We start from the raw sequence: 19243 nt of genomic DNA on the forward strand, positions 1-19243 counted from the left end.
CGTTCGCAGTGTCATCAAGAAGTTTAAAGCCAATGGCACTGTGGCTAACCTCCCTAGATGTGGACGGAAAAGAAAAATTGACAAGATATTTCAACGCAAGATTGTGCGGATGTTGGATAAAGAACCTCGACTAACATCCAAACAAGTTCAAGCTGCCCTGCAGTCCGAGGGTACAACAGTGTCAACCCGTACTATCCGTCGGCATCTGAATGAAAAGGGGCTGTATGGTAGGAGACCCAGGAAGACCCCACTTCTTACCCCGAGACATAAAAAAGCCAGGCTAGAGTTTGCCAAAACTTACCTGAAAAAGCCTAAAACGTTTTGGAAGAATGTTCTCTGGTCAGATGAGACAAAAGTAGAACTTTTTGGGCAAAGGTATCAACATAGAGTTTACAGGAGAAAAAAAGAGGCATTCAAAGAAAAAAACACGGTCCCTACAGTCAAACATGGCGGAGGTTCCCTGATGTTTTGGGGTTGCTTTGCTGCCTCTTGCACTGGACTGCTTGACCGTGTGCATGGCATTATGAAGTCTGAAGACTACCAACAAATTTTGCAGCATAATGTAGGGCCCAGTGTGAGAAAGCTGGGTCTCCCTCAGAGGTCATGGGTCTTCCAGCAGGACAATGACCCAAAACACACTTCAAAAAGCACTAGAAAATGGTTTGAGAGAAAGCACTGGAGACTTCTAAGGTGGCCAGCAATGAGTCCAGACCTGAATCCCATAGAACACCTGTGGAGAGATCTAAAAATGGCAGTTTGGAGAAGGCACCCTTCAAATATCAGGGACCTGGAGCAGTTTGCCAAAGAAGAATGGTCTAAAATTCCAGCAGAGCATTGTAAGAAACTCATTGATGGTTACCGGAAGCGGATGGTCGCAGTTATTTTGGCTAAAGGTTGTGCAACCAAGTATTAGGCTGAGGGTGCCAATACTTTTGTCTGGCCCATTTTTGGAGTTTTGTGTGAAATGATCAATGTTTTGCTTTTTGCTTCATTCTCTTTTGTGTTTTTTCATTTAAGACAAATTAAATGAAGATAATAATACCAAAGAATTTGTGTTTGCAATCATGTTCAGGAAGAAACTGAGTATTATCTGACAAAATTGCAGGGGTGTCAATACTTTTGGCCACAACTGTATGTGCACACAGTGACATTTAAATGCCGGCGTAGCCTTCATGTTTTCCCAGGTGAAGCTGCGTCAGGAAACCACCGGGAGTCGTGTTCCTGATGCAGCTTGCCACAGTTCTTGCAGCGGTTCCTCTGCCGCCATCCTTCACTCAATACTGTCAAAGGAGTTGTCTGGCTTTTCAGAAGTCTGCAGTCACGCTATGTGTCACTCTGTGTGACTGCAGACTTGTGAATCCTCACAGCGCGCAGTGTTCACACTGTCAGGAGACTCTCTGGTGTCATCACCAGGAGCAGATGGACATGTGACTGAAAGTATGTAATTTGCAAACATGCAGCCACGTACCGACTAGACGTGCATGGCATCGCTCAATACACGTGAATTGAGCGAGGCTGGATACGTCTAGTCATAATGTGGCTGGGAGTATGAAAATTGCATGCTTATGGTCACATAACCACCCACTCCTGGCACTGTTGTAGGGTCGAGCTGGACCGGGCTGGGGGTGGTCCCTCTGGGTACCGCACAGTGACGTACAGACACAAGATGGAGGCAAGTTTCGGGTGCAACAGGTCCAAGTTTATTCTCTCGCCGTCCACCTGACGGCCTCACAGCACACCACAATCTTCTTCAAGGCTCTCCGGTTATAGTACACATCAACATACCGTACTTTTCGCCTGGGACGTATATTTACGCACCGTCCCTTTACCTTAGTGATGCTCTGGCAGCTCCATCACCGTGGCTGCCTTAGGCCTGTACACCAACGGTAATTTTACTGATCAAACATCATTCCTTATACGGTATCCTCCACCCGGAGCCTCGTCTATACTGCGGTACTTTGTGTCAGGACCACCCCCCTTGACTTTCTTTCTCCTCAGTCCCCTAGTTAGGTTTTCCTCACAGTGCACCAACTGTCACAGTCTTCTTGTCACTTGAGCTCCCCCTGGGGACTGGAATCTTCTGGAACCCTCCTGTCAAATTTATAGCTTTCCCGGTTCCCTGTAACTCCTCCCCCCATGACCAACAGTTTCTTAGCCCTAAGCTGATGTCAAGTCCTATGCTCACACTCCTCCTTGCCCTCTAATGTCAATTCCAGGTACTGCACGTCACCTACACTTTCCTAGCTGTTTTCCCTTCTGTCATAACTGACATCCTGCCTGACAAGTGCATACCCCTTTGAAACCTGACCAGTCAGTCCGTCCGTCAGGTCACCTTCCCTACACTGTCACTGGAAAATCCTGACAGTGCAATCACTGCACTCTGTGAGGATACACAAGTCTGCAGTCACATATAGTGGCTGCAGACTTGAGCTCCAAAGCCGGACAACTCCTTTAAGGAAGCCGCCGGAAGAATGAGCATGTCTCTTCTTTTAACTGTTTACGAGTTTCCAAACCTTGAAGCTGTTAAAGGATGTGACATAAGACGGAACATGTGCACCCAAATTTATTTTTGACACTGCTGTGCACTGTGTTGATTTTATGGGAATGCTTTTGTGGCACTTTTTCAGGCAGATTCCAGGTAGAATCCTGCTGAAAAATACCCTGTGTGCACATAGCCTTAAAAGGGGTTTTCAATTTTCAGAAAGCCTGTCCCCAGGCGCAGTCTGTTGTGGAAACAGAGTTATTGGTATCATGATTAAGAGTGCCTAGCCACTCGAAACGCGTAGATCGATCGCATGCCTTGTAACTCATGCTGGCTTTTAAACCTCATTTCTATTGAGTGAATAAAGAATATTTTTCACTACATCGTGGAGCTGGACAAAGTTTTTTCTCATTGCCTTGGATTGTGCGCTTTGACACAGCGGTCTCGTGCTCCGATGTTGGAATGCCGTATCTGGTGAGCTGGATTTGTATCCGAAACAGAGTTATACCTACTCTCCTCAGGCTCAGCGTTCAGTCTCCTCCGCTGCTCTCAATGTCTATTATTCTTCACAGCCCTGCAGTCAGTCAGTGAGCTTAACGGCTTGTGTCATCTGCACGGGCAGAGCTGCTGAGCTCACTGATTGGCTGCAGCGCTGTCAACATGACATCAGCAGGCTGTACTTGAGGTGGGTGAATAAGGCACAGGGGTTTTTTTCACAACAAACTGCGCCAGAGGACACAAATTACCTGAAGACGGAAAACCCTGTTAACATTGTTTTTTTGTGTTGCTGTGAAGGTCACAAAGTGAAAATTTGGCAGAGGAAGTATCTGAACCTGTAGCCCCTCAAGAAATTAATGTTCCAATCACTGTTGTACAGCAAGGACAAGGAACACAACAGGTGAGAAAATATTGAATTTGATTATTTGACTTTTGTTATTCTTCATATTCCAATTCTAAAAATGTCTTAATGAGTCAAATGACCTAAATAACGAAGAACAACCTGCAACATAACAGATATGGTGCTTGAGAATATGTTCACATGATGTGTTTTTCAGGCGAGTGAGTGCGCTCTGTAACCTCTCTGACAAACATATAAAAAAATGTATATATGGAACATTACCTGCTGTTCACATGTTCAGTCTTTTGAGCCTTTTTTAATCACTTTATGTTGGCAGCGGATTATTCCAGATACTCTCCAAGCGTGACAACAGATGCGCTTCTTTATTCAGGAACAAACAGGAACAATATATCATAAGCTTAATAGATCAGGAAGAAATCAATTGTGTGTCTCTATGTGTGCAGCATCTATGGCAGGCTGCTTTTCTCATACACAGACACAGGAAAAACAGGAAATACAGTCACAAGCTCTCTCTGCATGAGCCTCTAGGAGATTTTTTTTTGTTCAAACCTTATAAATAGCATACAAATCTAGCAATAAACACTCATAGACAGGAATGGAGTTGTTGCACCAAACATATTCCAACACTTTAGTTTCATAAAGACATGAAGGGGTTAAAAGAAGTAACCTGCTCATTCTTCTGTGCTGAAACTGCTTAGTAGTTGATGCATACAAGCTAACGAGACAAAGGCTGGTGGCAAAGCCGGTGCTAAAAACGGCCCAAAATACACAAAAGAAGACTCCACAGTAAAAAAAAACAAAACTGGCATTTTCCTGAAGCAAAACTCAGCAGTCCGGTGTCTAAAAGATGTGTTGTGCACATACCCTAATGGCACATTCTGACGTCAGTTTTTCTTGTATGAGTGCTATCAGTCTACGGACCTCTTCACATGTCTGATACTTTCCAAGGACCGGGTGGTCCGTTTATAAAGCAGAGGCATGTGTAATTGTGATCCCATATCTGAGTACAGTACAATTTTCATGGACTGTCAAAAACAAGAAGGGGGATAAACTTTTTTTTTCCATGTGCAAGAAAAACTGATGACATTCAGACCACACTCTGATCAAACTCTGATCATATTAATAGGTTCGTTTTTCTTGAACGTGAGAAAAACAGACGTCCGAATGAGGAAAAGCGTCTGAATCTCCTATGATAAACAGAAGGTAGAGATGGGCAAACCCGAACAGTTAAGTTCAGGGTCCATACCAAACACCTACTGCGCTGGCACGGACCCCGAACATGGACTTCACCAGGAAGGACTTCTGTTCGGGTTAGGAAACACCCGCGCTCTGATTGGCCGTAAGATTAATACCACAGGTCAGAGCGCTGTGGTTCTCATGCAGTCAGATGACAGCATGAGCCCGCAGGTGTGACTGGAGGTAAAAAGCTAATAACAGCTAAAGCAAGCATCGGCTGATGGGACTACTACTCCCATCAGCCTATGCCTGCTGCCACTTATAACAGCGAGAGCAGGTGGCGGCTGATGGGAGTAGTCATAAGACAGCGCCAGTGTGCTAAATAAATAATTTAAAAAAGCCCACAGCCGCCCAGAAAAGACTCATTCTCCCATGGTTTTCTGCCTGGATGGTCGCATCTTGGCACTGTCCAGGTTGAAAACTGTTTATCCCAGACATGGATTACAGCATGGGACAGAATAATGTACAGAAGAGGAATATGGTTATTTTTATTTTTGTTTTTTTTACAGGAGACCATGGCTTCAATGGAATAGGCGTTAGTAGGTGAGTATAACTGAGTTTCTTATTTTTAAATAAAAGAGTAACAGAGTGTTTTTTTATTTCAAATAAGAGACTATTCTGGCTGTGTGTTTATTTACAATACAACTACAGGATTAGTAATGGATAGGTGTCTTATAGACGCCTTTCCATTAGTAATCCATGGGCTTGATATCACCAGACAATACAAAGGTGACATCAACCCCATAAATATGAACCCCACTAGCCACCACCACTGGGCAAATGGGAAGAGCCGGGAAAAGTGCCAGAATTGGTGCAGCTAATATATGCGCCTTTTCTGGGTGACTCCGGGCTGCTACTTTTAGGCTAAAGGGGGTAATAGCCATGGTCCCTTAATAACCTGAGAATACCAGCCCCCTGCTGTCTGATTTGGCATTAAAATTAATTATGTAAATAATTAAAAAAACAGTGTGAAGACCCCTCTATTCTTGATAACCAGCCTTGCTAATGCTGACATCTGAGGGTTGCAGCCTGTAGCTGTCATTTTTTTAAGCATTATTGATTTAGAGAGCAGGCACCAGCTGATGAATACTCCCATCAGCCGCCGCTTGCCCTAACTGATATTAGCTTTTTACTTCTGATCACAGTTGTGGGCTCACACTCTCATTTGACAGCATGGGAACCATGATTCTCTGACATGTGGTAATGATTTTACCTCTGATCAGAGGCAGTGTTTGCTGCCCTGTCATGCACATGACAGCGTGGTAAACACTGGATGTTCGTGCCCCCCATTCAAGTAAATGGGGTTCTGGTACTGTTCTGGTACCCGATCCAAACTTTTTCTTTAACTGTTCAGCTGTACCCAAACATACAGGGGTTCACCCATCACTAACAGCAGATAATCCACATGTATTGCACATAACCATATTCACATGACGATTTTTTTGTTACGTATCGAGGCAGTCCCTACACAATATGTTTCAAGCACTGTACGTTCCATACCCCTCACCTTCGCTTTTGAGAGACAGATGTACCAGTCTTTTGATTAGACATTAAAGCTGACATTTAGAGAGAATGGCCTGGGGAGCTTTCAGGGCCAGGGTGCATGAAGAAACTGATTTCAAGGTACTTGCAATCACAAATCGAGGAATAAAACTTGTATTCATCGGTTATGCAACCTGCATGATCAAAAATATACAGAAAGTATGTTTCAACTCCTCTTCCCTTCACCTAATTCTGCTGACAGAATTCCTTTAACGACCGCCGATACACCTTTTAACGGCGGTGGTTAAGGGTACTTAAACCACAGCGCCTTTAATTAACAGCGTTGTGGAAAAAGTGTATCTCCCCCCCCCAGAGTCGGACCCCAGAGAACATGATTCGGGTCGGTTTTTACCGACCCTGGTTTTGTGATCACCATTATTAACCGTGTAATGGCAACTGCAATAAAAGAAAGTCCGATGTGCCACTTAATTTCTCTCTCCTCTGATGTGATTGTACATCAGAGGAGAGAGAAATATGGTCCCCGATCCCCCTTGGTACCTCCCGTTGCTCCTCGGCCCTCATGCTTCCCCCCAAGGGCGCTGCCATCTTCTTCTGGGATAAATACCCCCCCTTTATCACCCCCTTTGTTAGGGAAAATAATGAAATAAGGAAAATATATTTATTTTCATTTTCCCATTAGGGTTAGAGTTAGGCTAAAGTGGGTTAGGGTTGGAATTAGGGTTAGGGTTGAAATTAGAGTTAGGGTTGGAATTAGAGTTAGGGTTGGGATTAGGGTTAGGATTAGGGTTAGGGATAGGGGTGTGTTGGGCTTAAGTTTGTGGTTAGGGTTATGGTTAGGGTTGGGATTAGGGTTAGGGTTGTGTTTAGGGTTAGGGTTGAGATTAGGGTTATGGTTAGGGTTATGGTTAGGGTTGGGATTAGGGTTAGGGGTGTGTTGGGGTTAGGGTTGGAGTTAGAATTGATGGGTTTCCACTGTTTAGGTACATCAGGGGGTCTCCAAGCGCAACATGGCGCCACCACTGATTCCAGCCAATTTTGTGTTCAAAAAGTCAAACGGTGCTGCCTCCCTTCTGAGCCCTGACGTGTGCCCAAGCAGTGGTTTACCCCAACATATGGGGCATCAGCATACTCAGGACAAATTGCACACCAACTTTGGGGGTCTAATTTCTCATGCTACCCTTGAGAAAATAAAAAATTGAGGGCTAAAAAATAATTTTTGTGGAAAAAATATTTTTTATTTTCACGGCTCTGCGTTATAAACTTATGTGAAGCACTTGGGAGTTCAAAGTGCTCACCAAACATCTAGATAAGTTCCTTAAGGGGTCTAGTTTCCAAAATGGTGTCACTTGTGGGGGGTTTCCACTGTTTAGGCACATCAGGGGCTCTCCAAACGCGACATGGTGTCCGATCTCAATTCCAGCCAATTCTGTATTGAAAAAGTCAAGAGCACTCTTTCCCTTCCGAACTCTGCCATGCGCCCAAACAGTGGTTTACCCCCACATATGGGGTATCGGCGTATTCAAGAGAAATTGCACAACAAATTTTGTGGTTCATTTTCTCTTTTTACACTTGTGAAAAAAAAAATTGGTTCTGATTTAAAATGTTTGTAAAAAGGTTAAATGTTATTTTTTTTCTTCCACATTGCTTCAGTTCCTGCAAAGCATATTAAGGGTTAATAGACTTCTTGAATGTGGTTTTGAGCACCTTTAGGGGTGCAGTTTTTAGAATGGTGTCACTTTTGGATATTTTCTGCCATATAGACCCCTCAAAGTGACTTCAAATGTGAGGTGGTCCCTAAAAAAAATGGTTTTGTAAATTTTGTTGTAAAAATGAGAAATTGCTGGTCAACTTTTAACCCTTATAACTTCCTAACAAAGAAAAATTTGTTTCCAAAATTGTGCTGATGTAAAGTAGACATGTGTGAAATGTTATTTATTAAGTATTTTGTGTGACATATCTCTCTGATATAAGGGCATAAAAATTAAAAGTTTGAAAATTGCAAAATTTTAAATTTTTTTTGCCATATTTCAGTTTTTTTCATAAATAAACGCAAGCCAATTCCATCATTGTGTCACCCCTGGGCAAATGAAGCACAAAATTGTGCACATGGAAATCAATATGTTGTCAATGTTGTTGGGTCTTCAAGACCAGCTAATTGAGAGAGGTTCAAAATGAGATTATCTCCACAATTAACTGCTCCAGGCGAATATTTAAAAATTGGGTTTCTAAACCAGACAGACATTTTTAAGGATATCTGTCAGCAGCATTTCACTCCCAAACTATTTATATGTTTATGTAGCTCTTTGACACAAAAAGGCCAGAAATACCTTTAATTGGCCAGTCAGTTCTTCCATTATTGAAAAAGCAGAGTTTGAAATGATAGGTAAATGAGGCTGAAAAGCCCCTGTCACTCCAGCTCTATTCCCTGCTCAGCAAAGCCACCTTCTGCTCGACCCACTGCTCCTTTGGCTGAAGTTACAAAGCATAAAGGATTTCAGTCAAAAAGAAGGCGGTGCTGGCCGGGAATAGAACTGGAGTGACAGAGGCTTCAGATCTACCATAGCTCTTCAGCCTTAATTAGATATCAATTCAAATGCTGATTTCTCCGTAACAGAGGAACAGATTGGCCATGTAAAGGTTGCTGGATTTGACTTTGAAAGAGCTACATGTGCATAAAAATAGTTTGGCGGGAGAAATCGTGCTCACAGATTCCCTTTAAAGGATACACTTGGGAAGTTTCATTATATAACAGGCTTCAACGGGTTTTAGCTTTTTTATACTCATTCCATTCTTGAACTAGAGAACATTGGAAAGTAATTTGTAGTGAAAAGTGCTAAGCCCGGCTGCATCTAATCCGATCCTCCTACTTATTAAATGTATGGATAATCTTGCTCGCAATGACTTGTCAGATAAGTCATAGTTTTTATATAGCTTTATAATGAGATTTGATCTTGATCTTGCAAATTAGTTTTCATTATTGGTTCTATTAAAATTTGTATTGCATAAAAATGGTATTTGACAATTTTTCCCTAATCTCCACTTAGCTTTTACTTTAATGGTTAGTAGGTAGATCGCTAAAGATATTGCTATTAAAATGATGTATGGTTTTAAGATTTCACCAGTGAAAGAAAATAATTTTTTTTCCCCGTGAGAGGTAATATATATCTCATCTCTAAATCTTTCACAGCATCCGACTACATACCTACAAGGATTAGACGGAAGACCACTAATGGCTGCTCCTGTTTTTACAAAGGTGAAGTATCTATAGTCCCTAGGTTGTTACATAATTATCCACTTATAATTATCAATGAATCATTTCAAAAGTGAACGACTACAGAATATAAAGCTTTAAAGGGAATCTGTAACCAGGTTTTTACTATGTAATCTGAGAGCAACATACTGTAGGAGCAGAGAGCCTGTTTACAGTGATGTCATTTACTGGGCTGTGTTTTGCTGTTTCAATATAATCAGTGTTTTATCAGCAGGAGATTATCACTAGTGGACAACTAGAGGACATCCTAGTTCAACCACACCCCCAGCACCGATTAACAACTCTATGTCACTATACAATGTACGCAAGAAGCTGTTGCATGAACGAGGGTATAAACAGCTCAACATCTGCAGCAGAGAAAACTATGACCCTATCACAACTGCGGCACCCAGTAAACTAAGTGATACATTGCTGGAATCAGGGTCTCTGTCCCTACCTCGTGCTACTGTCAGATTATAAAACAAAAACCTTTCGACAGATTCCTATTAATACAATATCATTAAAGTTGTTAAAACAGGGCCTATCTACTGGTATTAATCACTGATTATTTTTTACTGGTGCTATATTGATGACATTATGGAATTATTATTTATTTATTTTTTTTAGAATAATCCTATCTGTTGTATCCTTTTATTTTTTCTAGACATTGCAAGACATAATGTCTTTTGAGGGTCAGTTGGTTGTATTTGAAAGCCGAGTCAAGGGATCTCCTTCCCCAAAGGTTGAATGGTATAGAGAAGGAACATTGATTGAAGATTCACCAGATTTTCGGATTTTACAGAAAAGTAATTGAATTCCTATATTTTAATTTTATTCAATACAGCATCCACACAACACACATATACCTGTCCACATTCTCACCAACATATCAGTCCTAGATTGTAGAATATTAGAGGCCCACTTGAAAATGCTGGTTAAATGAGGGAAAACAAATTTAGCATATTGAATGCTTCCTTCCTTATTTTGATTAGCAAAATCTAAAATGCAAAGCAACTTTTTTACTATTGAAAAATTAGGTACTATCCCTCTTATTGGGACGTCCGGGTGCTTAAATCTGGAGAGGTGTTCCACCAGTACCTGATCCACCTGTACCAGAGACTTCCCTGCAGCCATTTTGCCACTTATCCCTACCACTAGGCAGCACTGGATCCTGACACTGCCACTTGGCCTGATTCCTTACTACCAGAGACCACCAACTGCCTAGTTCAGCAGCGCTCTCAGTAGTTCCTGCAGCTGGTACTAGTAGTTTAGTGCTATAATCTGAGCCTATCTCAGCTCTGCTGGAGTTTTAGGTTACATTCCCACAATAATGTCACAAAGTGACTGGCCCAGTGTGATACGACCCAGCAGTTGATCGATCACCAAAAAATTAAGTGACTCAATGCCGATGGAATAGGGGAGAGGAAGGCCCTGACAATAGGGAAGCAGGGACGGTCACCTCCTGAGCTCAACCTGAGCCTGTCCCTGGTCTAACCTAACACCCTATGCAGGTCCTTGCCCCTGCCGACGTCAGGATACCTCGTCCCTAAACTCTCCCCTTGAACTGCCCTCGCTAATGCACTGGCCAGCTTAGGATGCTAGCCTAGCCACTACTGCTAAGAAACACAGAGGAAGGGAGACAGACACAGAAATGACGTGGTAACAAAAGTACAACACTTAGCTTAAGCACCGCTGTAAACTCCCCACCACAGATAGCACAGCAACAGGACTCCAATATACCAAACTTGGCTGAAGACCAGAGAGCTGCTTCTGCTTGGTTGGTATCCGGAAAGGACCTGTATCACCAACAGTCAGGTGATGCATCAGGTGACCTTTTAAAGAATGGTGGGAGTGGTCACCACCTGCATCAGCAAACTCAGCAGCAATGTAGTTACACCGTTACAACGGCCACCGGGGGAAAAAAACTGACATTAACCCCCGATGACCTGAAAGGAAAAACGTTTTAATAAGAAAAGCCAAATCTGCTACAGATCCAAAAATTGATCGTGACAAATAAGTTTTTGGTGACTTTTTCACACTGCGTATTTTCACCGCGCAAAAAAAACCGCAGAATTTTACAGTTCCAGTTTGTTTTTTTTAGCACACCGAAAATACTCGATTAGGACACGGGCGTGCTCGGATAACACCTTATTCGAGCAGGCTTACTCATCACTAATACGAGCACTGTTGGGCAGGGAAGTTACTGGTTTGTCTCTGGTGGAATGGAATAAGAATAAGCAATGGGCGCCATCAGTCCAGCCTAGTGCAAGGGATAAGCAGCAACAGCTGACTCTTATCCAAAGCATTAGTCAGCGCTGACTCCTGACTGGTCAGAATAAAATCCCTGAGCCTGAGTAGTAGGGATAAGCGGTGGGATACAAGAGAATTGACGCCTGACCAATAGTGATAAGTAGCAGGTGATGTCAGCGCTCAGTGGTGTGTAGTGCAAAGGATAAGCAGCGGTGATTATGCAGAAGCTGCAACTGTGTGTAACCATCATTTTCATTTTTTTTTATTTTTATTCTATAAATCAATAGTACAGGTGAGACTGCAATAATCGTACTGACACAGTCAAAATTTCACCGCACTTGGATTTTTTTCCCACTTTCAAGTACAACACGTGATAAATTGGATGACATCATTCAACGTACTGCAAAAAACAAACCCTCATATGGCTATGTCGATAGTTAAAATGTAAAAGTTACAGGTGTTGGAAGAAGGGGTGGAAGAAACGAAAGCACAAACATTGAAAACTGCCATGTTAGGGAAGGGGGTTATATACTGTATGTGTCACATGCAAAAGTAAAGGTAGAAGTTAGTTCAAGGACACCCTTACATACATTTGGATAACATTACCAAAGTTCATCTATATTTTTACTATTGCAGCTACTGAATATCAATAATCAGAACATACAAAAATGTTGATATTTTACATAATCATATATAGGCAGTTGAGTCAGTTAGATGGATTACAGATATTAGCATTACTATTATAAAACAAAGGTAAAAATCACAAGATTGAACTAAATTTTTAATGTAATTTTCTTCTAGAACCTCGATCTATGGCTGAACCTGGTAAGTGTTAAACTATGAGTATGAAGCAACAAAACAGCTTATCCAATTATGGTTTATAGAGAAATGTATATAATGTGTATTGTGACTTCCCCGTTCTCCCTGACATATGAGATAGGGGAAGAGAAGGATTAGGCATTTTCAATTTAAATGCCCTTATCCACTTATTCTCCTTTGGCGGTAAGACACTGCCAGATTCACATAGAGAAAATACTGAGCCTTGGGTACTTCTGATCGGGGAAGTCCACACAAAACACAAAGTGGATCCTGTGAGATCTATATTCACTGAGTGTTTTATTGTGAACTAGAGTGCATTCACTGCCTTTAGGAGGAATGGTGATTCTGGCATTTCAATAGGAAAGTGTTCTTTACAGTAAGAGTGAGTAGTTAGACTGTAAAGTACCCAACCACAAGAGATGGTAGTGGCAAATATTATATCAGCATTTAAAGAGAACATGTCACCAAGTTATCATAAACTACATATGAAAACTACATAAACTAAAGCCACCACCTTTTATGCCTCTTTTACAACAGTTTAGCAACATGAATATAAATCCCAACTCCCTCTATATATCCCAAAAAATACCTTTTATAATCCTCCTATATGGTGAAATTCGATCCGATGGGCATTGCTGGTGTTGTTCGTTGCCTTCTGCTGATGGCAAAGCAAAGTCCTGTAATGCATATGCGCTTTGTACTGCCATCAGCAGGGCAGAGTGAAGTGCGCCTGCGCAGGAGTGAGATTGGGGGCACTATGTGAACGACGTAGGACACATCAATGACATGAAGCAGGGCAAAACAGCAATTGGGGTAGAGGAGGTGCTGAAGCAAGACCAGCAACATCCATCAGACCAGCTGCATCCATCGGACCAGCGACATCCATCTGACCAGCAACATCCATCGGACCAGCGGCATCCATCACACTGGACAATGCTGTCTAGGGGATTCTAAAAGATATTTTTTGGGATATGCAGAGGGGTCTAGGGACTTATATACAGGTTACTAGACTGTTGTAAAATTGCCATTAAAAGAAGAGGCTAGAGATGGGTGAACAGGCTCGGAGAAGGTGTTATCCGAGCATGCTTGTGTGCTAACTAAGTGTCTTCAGCGTGCTCGAATAATATGCTTGATTCCCCGCTTCTCCATGTCTCTTGGCTGTTGGACGACCACAACACATGCAGGGATTGCCTAACAGACATAAGGGTGTAAAGTGATATTGTATTTGCAACCTAATATTTTAGCCAAAGGACAAAGCTGCTGCTGAGAGTGGCTTTCCCTCTGGACAGACCATTGATATCAGTCTTTGCTTTATTAACATCACATTTGAAGCTTAAATTTGGTTTAAGATGAAAAAAAGCTCCAGGGCTGTAAGTCAATTCATCTATAGGGCATCATCCACCCAACAGACTATTTGCTACATTTACATTAAATGTATTTGCATATTTTTGTTTTATTCCACAGAAGAGATATGCACTTTAGTTATTGCAGAAGTCTTCTCTGAAGATTCTGGCATGTTTACATGTACAGCGAGCAACAAGTATGGCACCACTTCTAGCATTGCCTATTTGACTGTGAAAGGTAAGGAACAGTAAGGTTAGATGTGTTCAGTACGGTCATGTCCATTGGACTAAAAATGTACCGTAATTACGGTATGTTATGTCAGAACCTGCTGCAACTTATGATGCATATCTATGAACAAAACATTGGTCTAAAGCAATTCCTCCCAAAATCTATGTATTCCTCCTTTATAGTGAATGTCCTATTAAACAAAAAGTCAGTATCATAAAATATGAAGCCTTATTGTAATTTTGAACACAGATGTATTAAAGGAAAGAACAATGTAATCCTATTTAAATGGGTTTTTTATTTTAATATTGATGGTCTATGTTTAGGAAAGACGATCAAAACTAAATTTTTGGGGGGTTACAATTCCTAGCCCCACCACAATCTACTGATTAAATGGGCTGCAGCACTCCACACTTCCTTTTATCATTTGCAGCTCAGTCCTATTCATTTAAAGGGAACCTGTCATGTCCCAAAACAATATTAACCTCAACATATGGGGTTAATCTGCAGGATAATAGTGTTCCAAAGCATCCCGGCCACTGTACTGAAAGCCCAGCTGCCGATAGGAAATTAACTTTATTCCCCCGTCAGCCTCTGGCTTTCCGTCATAGAGGTGCAGCCGGTGCAGTTCAGTACCTAGTGAGCGGTGGTTACAACCACTCGCCAGCACTGACTGACAGCCACCTCTACCTTGATGCACTGCTGAGACGGCTGTCAGTCAGTGCCGGGGCGTGGTTACAGCTGCCACACACTATGTACTTAGCAGTGACTGAAGCTGCGCTGGCCGAGCCTCTATGACTGAAAGCCCAAGACTGCCGGGATAAATACAGTTAATTTCCTCCCAGTAGCCAGGCTTTTCATTGCAGGGGCCAGGCAGCTTTGGAACACTTTTAAATAGAACTGTGCTGCAAAGAGCTGCACTATCATACACTTCCACTACAAAATGATGGCTAAACGATCAGCCCCAAGCTAAAAACAGGTCATCAGTTTCAAAGTCCCAAAAAACACTTTTATTGAATCTGTTTAATAAATATGATTTGATTTACGTTGAGTTTATAAATGATCCAACTGTAAAAGGAAATGGCTGAAAGACAGATCTACCAATAATTATTATTTCAATATGTCCCCACTCAAAATAAACTTTGTTACTTTTGTGATAAAATAATAGCTTTTCTTTTTTTTTTGTTCTTCCAGGTTCTGATGAAAATCCTATTAAACCTCCCCTAACCATAAGCACAATCAACATAGATGCCTTTAAAAGAGAACCTTTGCCCTCTACACCACCACCAGTATTAGTGGAAGCACCTCCAAAGCCTAAATTAGAGGGGGTACTAGTGAACCACAATGAGCCAAGGCCAAGTTCAAAAATTGGCCTGAGAGTGCACTTCAACTTGCCTGATGATGACAAAGGAAGCGAAGCATCCTCTGAAGAAGGTATTCTGGTGGGAAGGAGCTATTTGTCAAATAACCAGGACATGTTAAATGGTCAATCATACTCGGCATTATCTGGATCTATGAAAGAGCCTCCACCAGTATTTGCAAAGCCAAAGCTGTAAGTGGGTTTTCTTATGTACTTTCTACTATGTAATTATGATCAGGTTTCTAGGAACATTAGGCATAGGAAAGTCAAGCAAAACATTTAAAAAATCAAAACAAAAAAGCTAATAAAGTCATCTTTTTTTCACATGTGCTCTATCCATTGATGTTTTTTACTGTGCTCATACCCCCTATAATCTATAGTAATATTCACATGTCCATGTTTTTTTGAGAATTATTTGTCCACAAAAAAAATCAAGGAAACATGTCCATTTTTGATCCGAGTCATGGATCAAAATCACCCATACAAGTCTTTTGGTCTGTGAAAATCACGGAGAGAACGCGTATACCATCTGTGTGCAATCTTGTCTGCTTTTAACATTCACTACTCAACCAGCCAAATTATCAATAGTAATGCTCCCCAAAAATTACATAGAAAAACAAGGATCATCTCCAATTGGAGTACAGATCAACACCAGAGCATTTCAATAATAAAATATAATTACTTTTATTAGTACAAAATATCAAACATTAAAAAGACATACAAGTTTCCAAGATCAGTGCAAAAAAAGGAACCAACCACTCCCATTATATATATTTCTGCTGCATAGTATTGAACCTCATGGCAAATAAAAAATCCATTTGTATATGCTGCCTATACTAAAGATGTCTGCTGTTTCCTAAAACATGCAGAGTATATTGACTGCACAGCACAAGCCCATCAGCTCAGATAAAACCTAGCCTGGGCTACCCAAATGTTAAACCAAAGTTGTAAAAGGACATTAATAGTGTACCTATATTAGCTGATTAGCATTAAAGCCACTGAGGCCATTACCTGGATCCTGGCAGCGTTGGTAAGAGTCCCCTGGGAGAACGATCCCTACACCCCGACGTGCACGTTTCGCGCCCAGCTTCCTCGGGGGGCGTGTGAAAAGGAAGCTGGGCGCGAAACGTGCACGTCGGGGTGTAGGGATCGTTCTCCCAGGGGACTCTTACCAACGCTGCCAGGATCCAGGTAATAGCCTCAGTGACTTTAATGCTAATCAGCTAATATAGGTACACTATTAATGTCCTTTTACAACTTTGGTTTAACATTTGGGTAGCCCAGGCTAGGTTTTATCTGAGCTGATGGGCTTGTGCTGTGCAGTCAATATACTCTGCATGTTTTAGGAAACAGCAGACATCTTTAGTATAGGCAGCATATACAAATGGATTTTTTATTTGCCATGAGGTTCAATACTATGCAGCAGAAATATATATAATGGGAGTGGTTGGTTCCTTTTTTTGCACTGATCTTGGAAACTTGTATGTCTTTTTAATGTTTGATATTTTGTACTAATAAAAGTAATTATATTTTATTATTGAAATGCTCTGGTGTTGATCTGTACTCCAATTGGAGATGATCCTTGTTTTTCTCTGCTTTTAACATTGCAATGGGTGGAGAAAATTACTGATCAAACACAAACGGTAAAAACTGACACTGATGAAGTGATGATGAAAATCGGATATGAAACACTGATGAAAATCAGTCCATTTTTCACTTATATGAAAAAATGAAGTCTTAAAGGTAATCTGTCTGTAGGATCAACCCTCCTAAGCTGTTTATAGGGGCATATAGGTCAGAGGAAGTTGTATAAAATGATACCTTGATATCTGCAATCTGATGTCTTATTTTAGAGAAGTCCACATTTTACTAATACGTAAATGAACTGTTAGGATCTATAGGCCGGATGTAGATCTTCCTGAGAATCTGCCTCGAGAGCTCATTTTAAATTAAAGGGGGCATTACCAGTGTGATGTGTAATGACTGACAGTCTGCTCTACTCTTCTACATGTCTCACTGGTTACGAACCCTTTTATTTAGTTAGATTTTCAGGGAGATCTATGTCCGGCCAATAGATCCTAGCAGCTTATTTACATATTAAGAAAAACATTAATTTTCCTGGAATAAGAAATCTGATTGCAGATATCAAGGTATCATTTTCTATAACTTTCTATGAGCTGCATGCTCATATAGACATCTTTGGAGGGTTGATCCTATTGACAGATGTCCTTTATTATTCTCCTCGACTGTGATTCTAATTGCTATTACAAGCGCACATTTTTATCAATAAATGCGTTACCAATGGGCTCCTATTCTAGAAAGAAATTATAAACCAGAAAGAATACAATTTACTGTTATGAATTCAGTGGAATACACATGTAAAAAAAAAAGATATTGTATGCCAAAAGGACCCTATTTTTACATACGGTTGTTTAATAGGTACTTATGTATATGTTAGGCATATAATCTAGGGCCATACCAGGCACATACTCATGACATAGGGTCAGAACTAGATGTGAACAGGCCCTTATTTACTTTATATGACCTGATAACAAAACTGGTGAAGAGACAATTCCTCTCAGCAGGGTTTCTTGCACAGGCAGCGGTTGTCACTTCCAATTTCTTTATGCTTGGTAGAGCAAAAAGTCACGTTATGTTTAACATGTTCTGCTTCTAGATTACATGTGTAATGATAATCACAGTGTATGTATATGATGATGTGTTTGTTACAATCTTTCATGAATTGCGTATGTATTTTGTATGCAGAGATGCCATGAAACTACAACAGCTTCATAACCAAGTGATGAACGAACAGCAAGTTCAACCATCAAGTCCTAACGCCATAGCAAGAGATGTCCAGTCCAACCCAGGAAATCAGAATTCATCTCCTGCTTCCCAGCCTTACACATTTTCTCACCCACAACAGCTTCTGACAAGTTCTGATTCACTAAATACATACCCAGTTTCAGCATTTAACACAGTTTCTCCGACAAGGCCATGGGCAGTAGGTGCACAAAATTCTTCCAATACTTCTTCTGCAGTTTCATCTCCTTCAGCTTTTACTATACACCCTCAATACAATGTCAATGAATCCATGTTACCTTCAGCACCTCCGATACCACCCAGTTGGAACCAATTCCAAGCACAAACTGTAACGCCCTCCCCTGTTTCTCCGCCTCGGATTCAGAATCCTGTTGCATTTCTGAGTTCTGTTCTTCCTTCACTACCATCCACCCCTACAGTAACAAATTCAATGGGTCTACCAAAGAGTGCCTCCTCGTAAGTATCTACATTTCTCTGTAAAGAATTCCAAACTTGAATTTAACCTCTCCAAAAGTGTGTCATTAACCTGTGGTGTGTTTAATGTGTCGTGTCAATGCTGACAACGTCAGGCCGAAGCCTAAGGCTGCCAAATCTATAGGCTCCCATGGCAACATTTCCAGCTTGCGTTATGTCCTTTTTCAGCCATCTCAGAGACATCTAAATCTGCACACTTGTAGTAGGCCCATTATCCCCAAAAATACAGGTAAACCATAAGCGTTGAAAAACTGACTTCCTTATATTTATTATACACATTTGGACCTCCTAAAAGAAATTCCAACACTTAGGCCTGCAACACTTTATGAGCCATATGAGTTAGTCACTATTAGCGGCTCGTACTCTGGTGGAAGACCAGTCTCATTCATACACTCCTCAACATTGAAATGGCAACAGCAAGAAGGAAAAGTCATGGAGTTCTGGAAATCACAAAATGGATAGATAATGTTATAGAAATTATGAAAAATGGAAAGAAAATTTTCAAAAAATATTGATTTATTCAGTATTGAGTATGAGCGTAACATGCAGAAATGCCCACACTTACATGTCTTGATTGCCATCAATTACATTATTAATGGTTGTCTGAGGAATGTTCTG

General features: G+C 41.2%; 1 protein-coding gene across 1 annotated transcript in view; it reads left to right on the forward strand.

The window, feature by feature from the left end:
• The window catches only part of MYPN (myopalladin), a 355731-nt gene that overhangs the window by 253411 nt on the left and 83077 nt on the right, over positions 1-19243 (forward strand). The window contains exons 6-12 of the mRNA XM_073548140.1: positions 3278-3380; positions 9268-9333; positions 9995-10136; positions 12382-12405; positions 13864-13980; positions 15163-15520; positions 18095-18607. Of these exons, the coding sequence (XP_073404241.1) occupies positions 3278-3380; positions 9268-9333; positions 9995-10136; positions 12382-12405; positions 13864-13980; positions 15163-15520; positions 18095-18607 (1323 nt within the window). The remainder of the gene's footprint in view (positions 1-3277; positions 3381-9267; positions 9334-9994; positions 10137-12381; positions 12406-13863; positions 13981-15162; positions 15521-18094; positions 18608-19243) is intronic.

The sequence above is a fragment of the Dendrobates tinctorius genome, unplaced genomic scaffold (assembly GCF_039654945.1).
Source record: "Dendrobates tinctorius isolate UK_male_01 unplaced genomic scaffold, ASM3965494v1 ptg000156l, whole genome shotgun sequence".
NCBI lineage: Eukaryota > Metazoa > Chordata > Amphibia > Anura > Dendrobatidae > Dendrobates > Dendrobates tinctorius.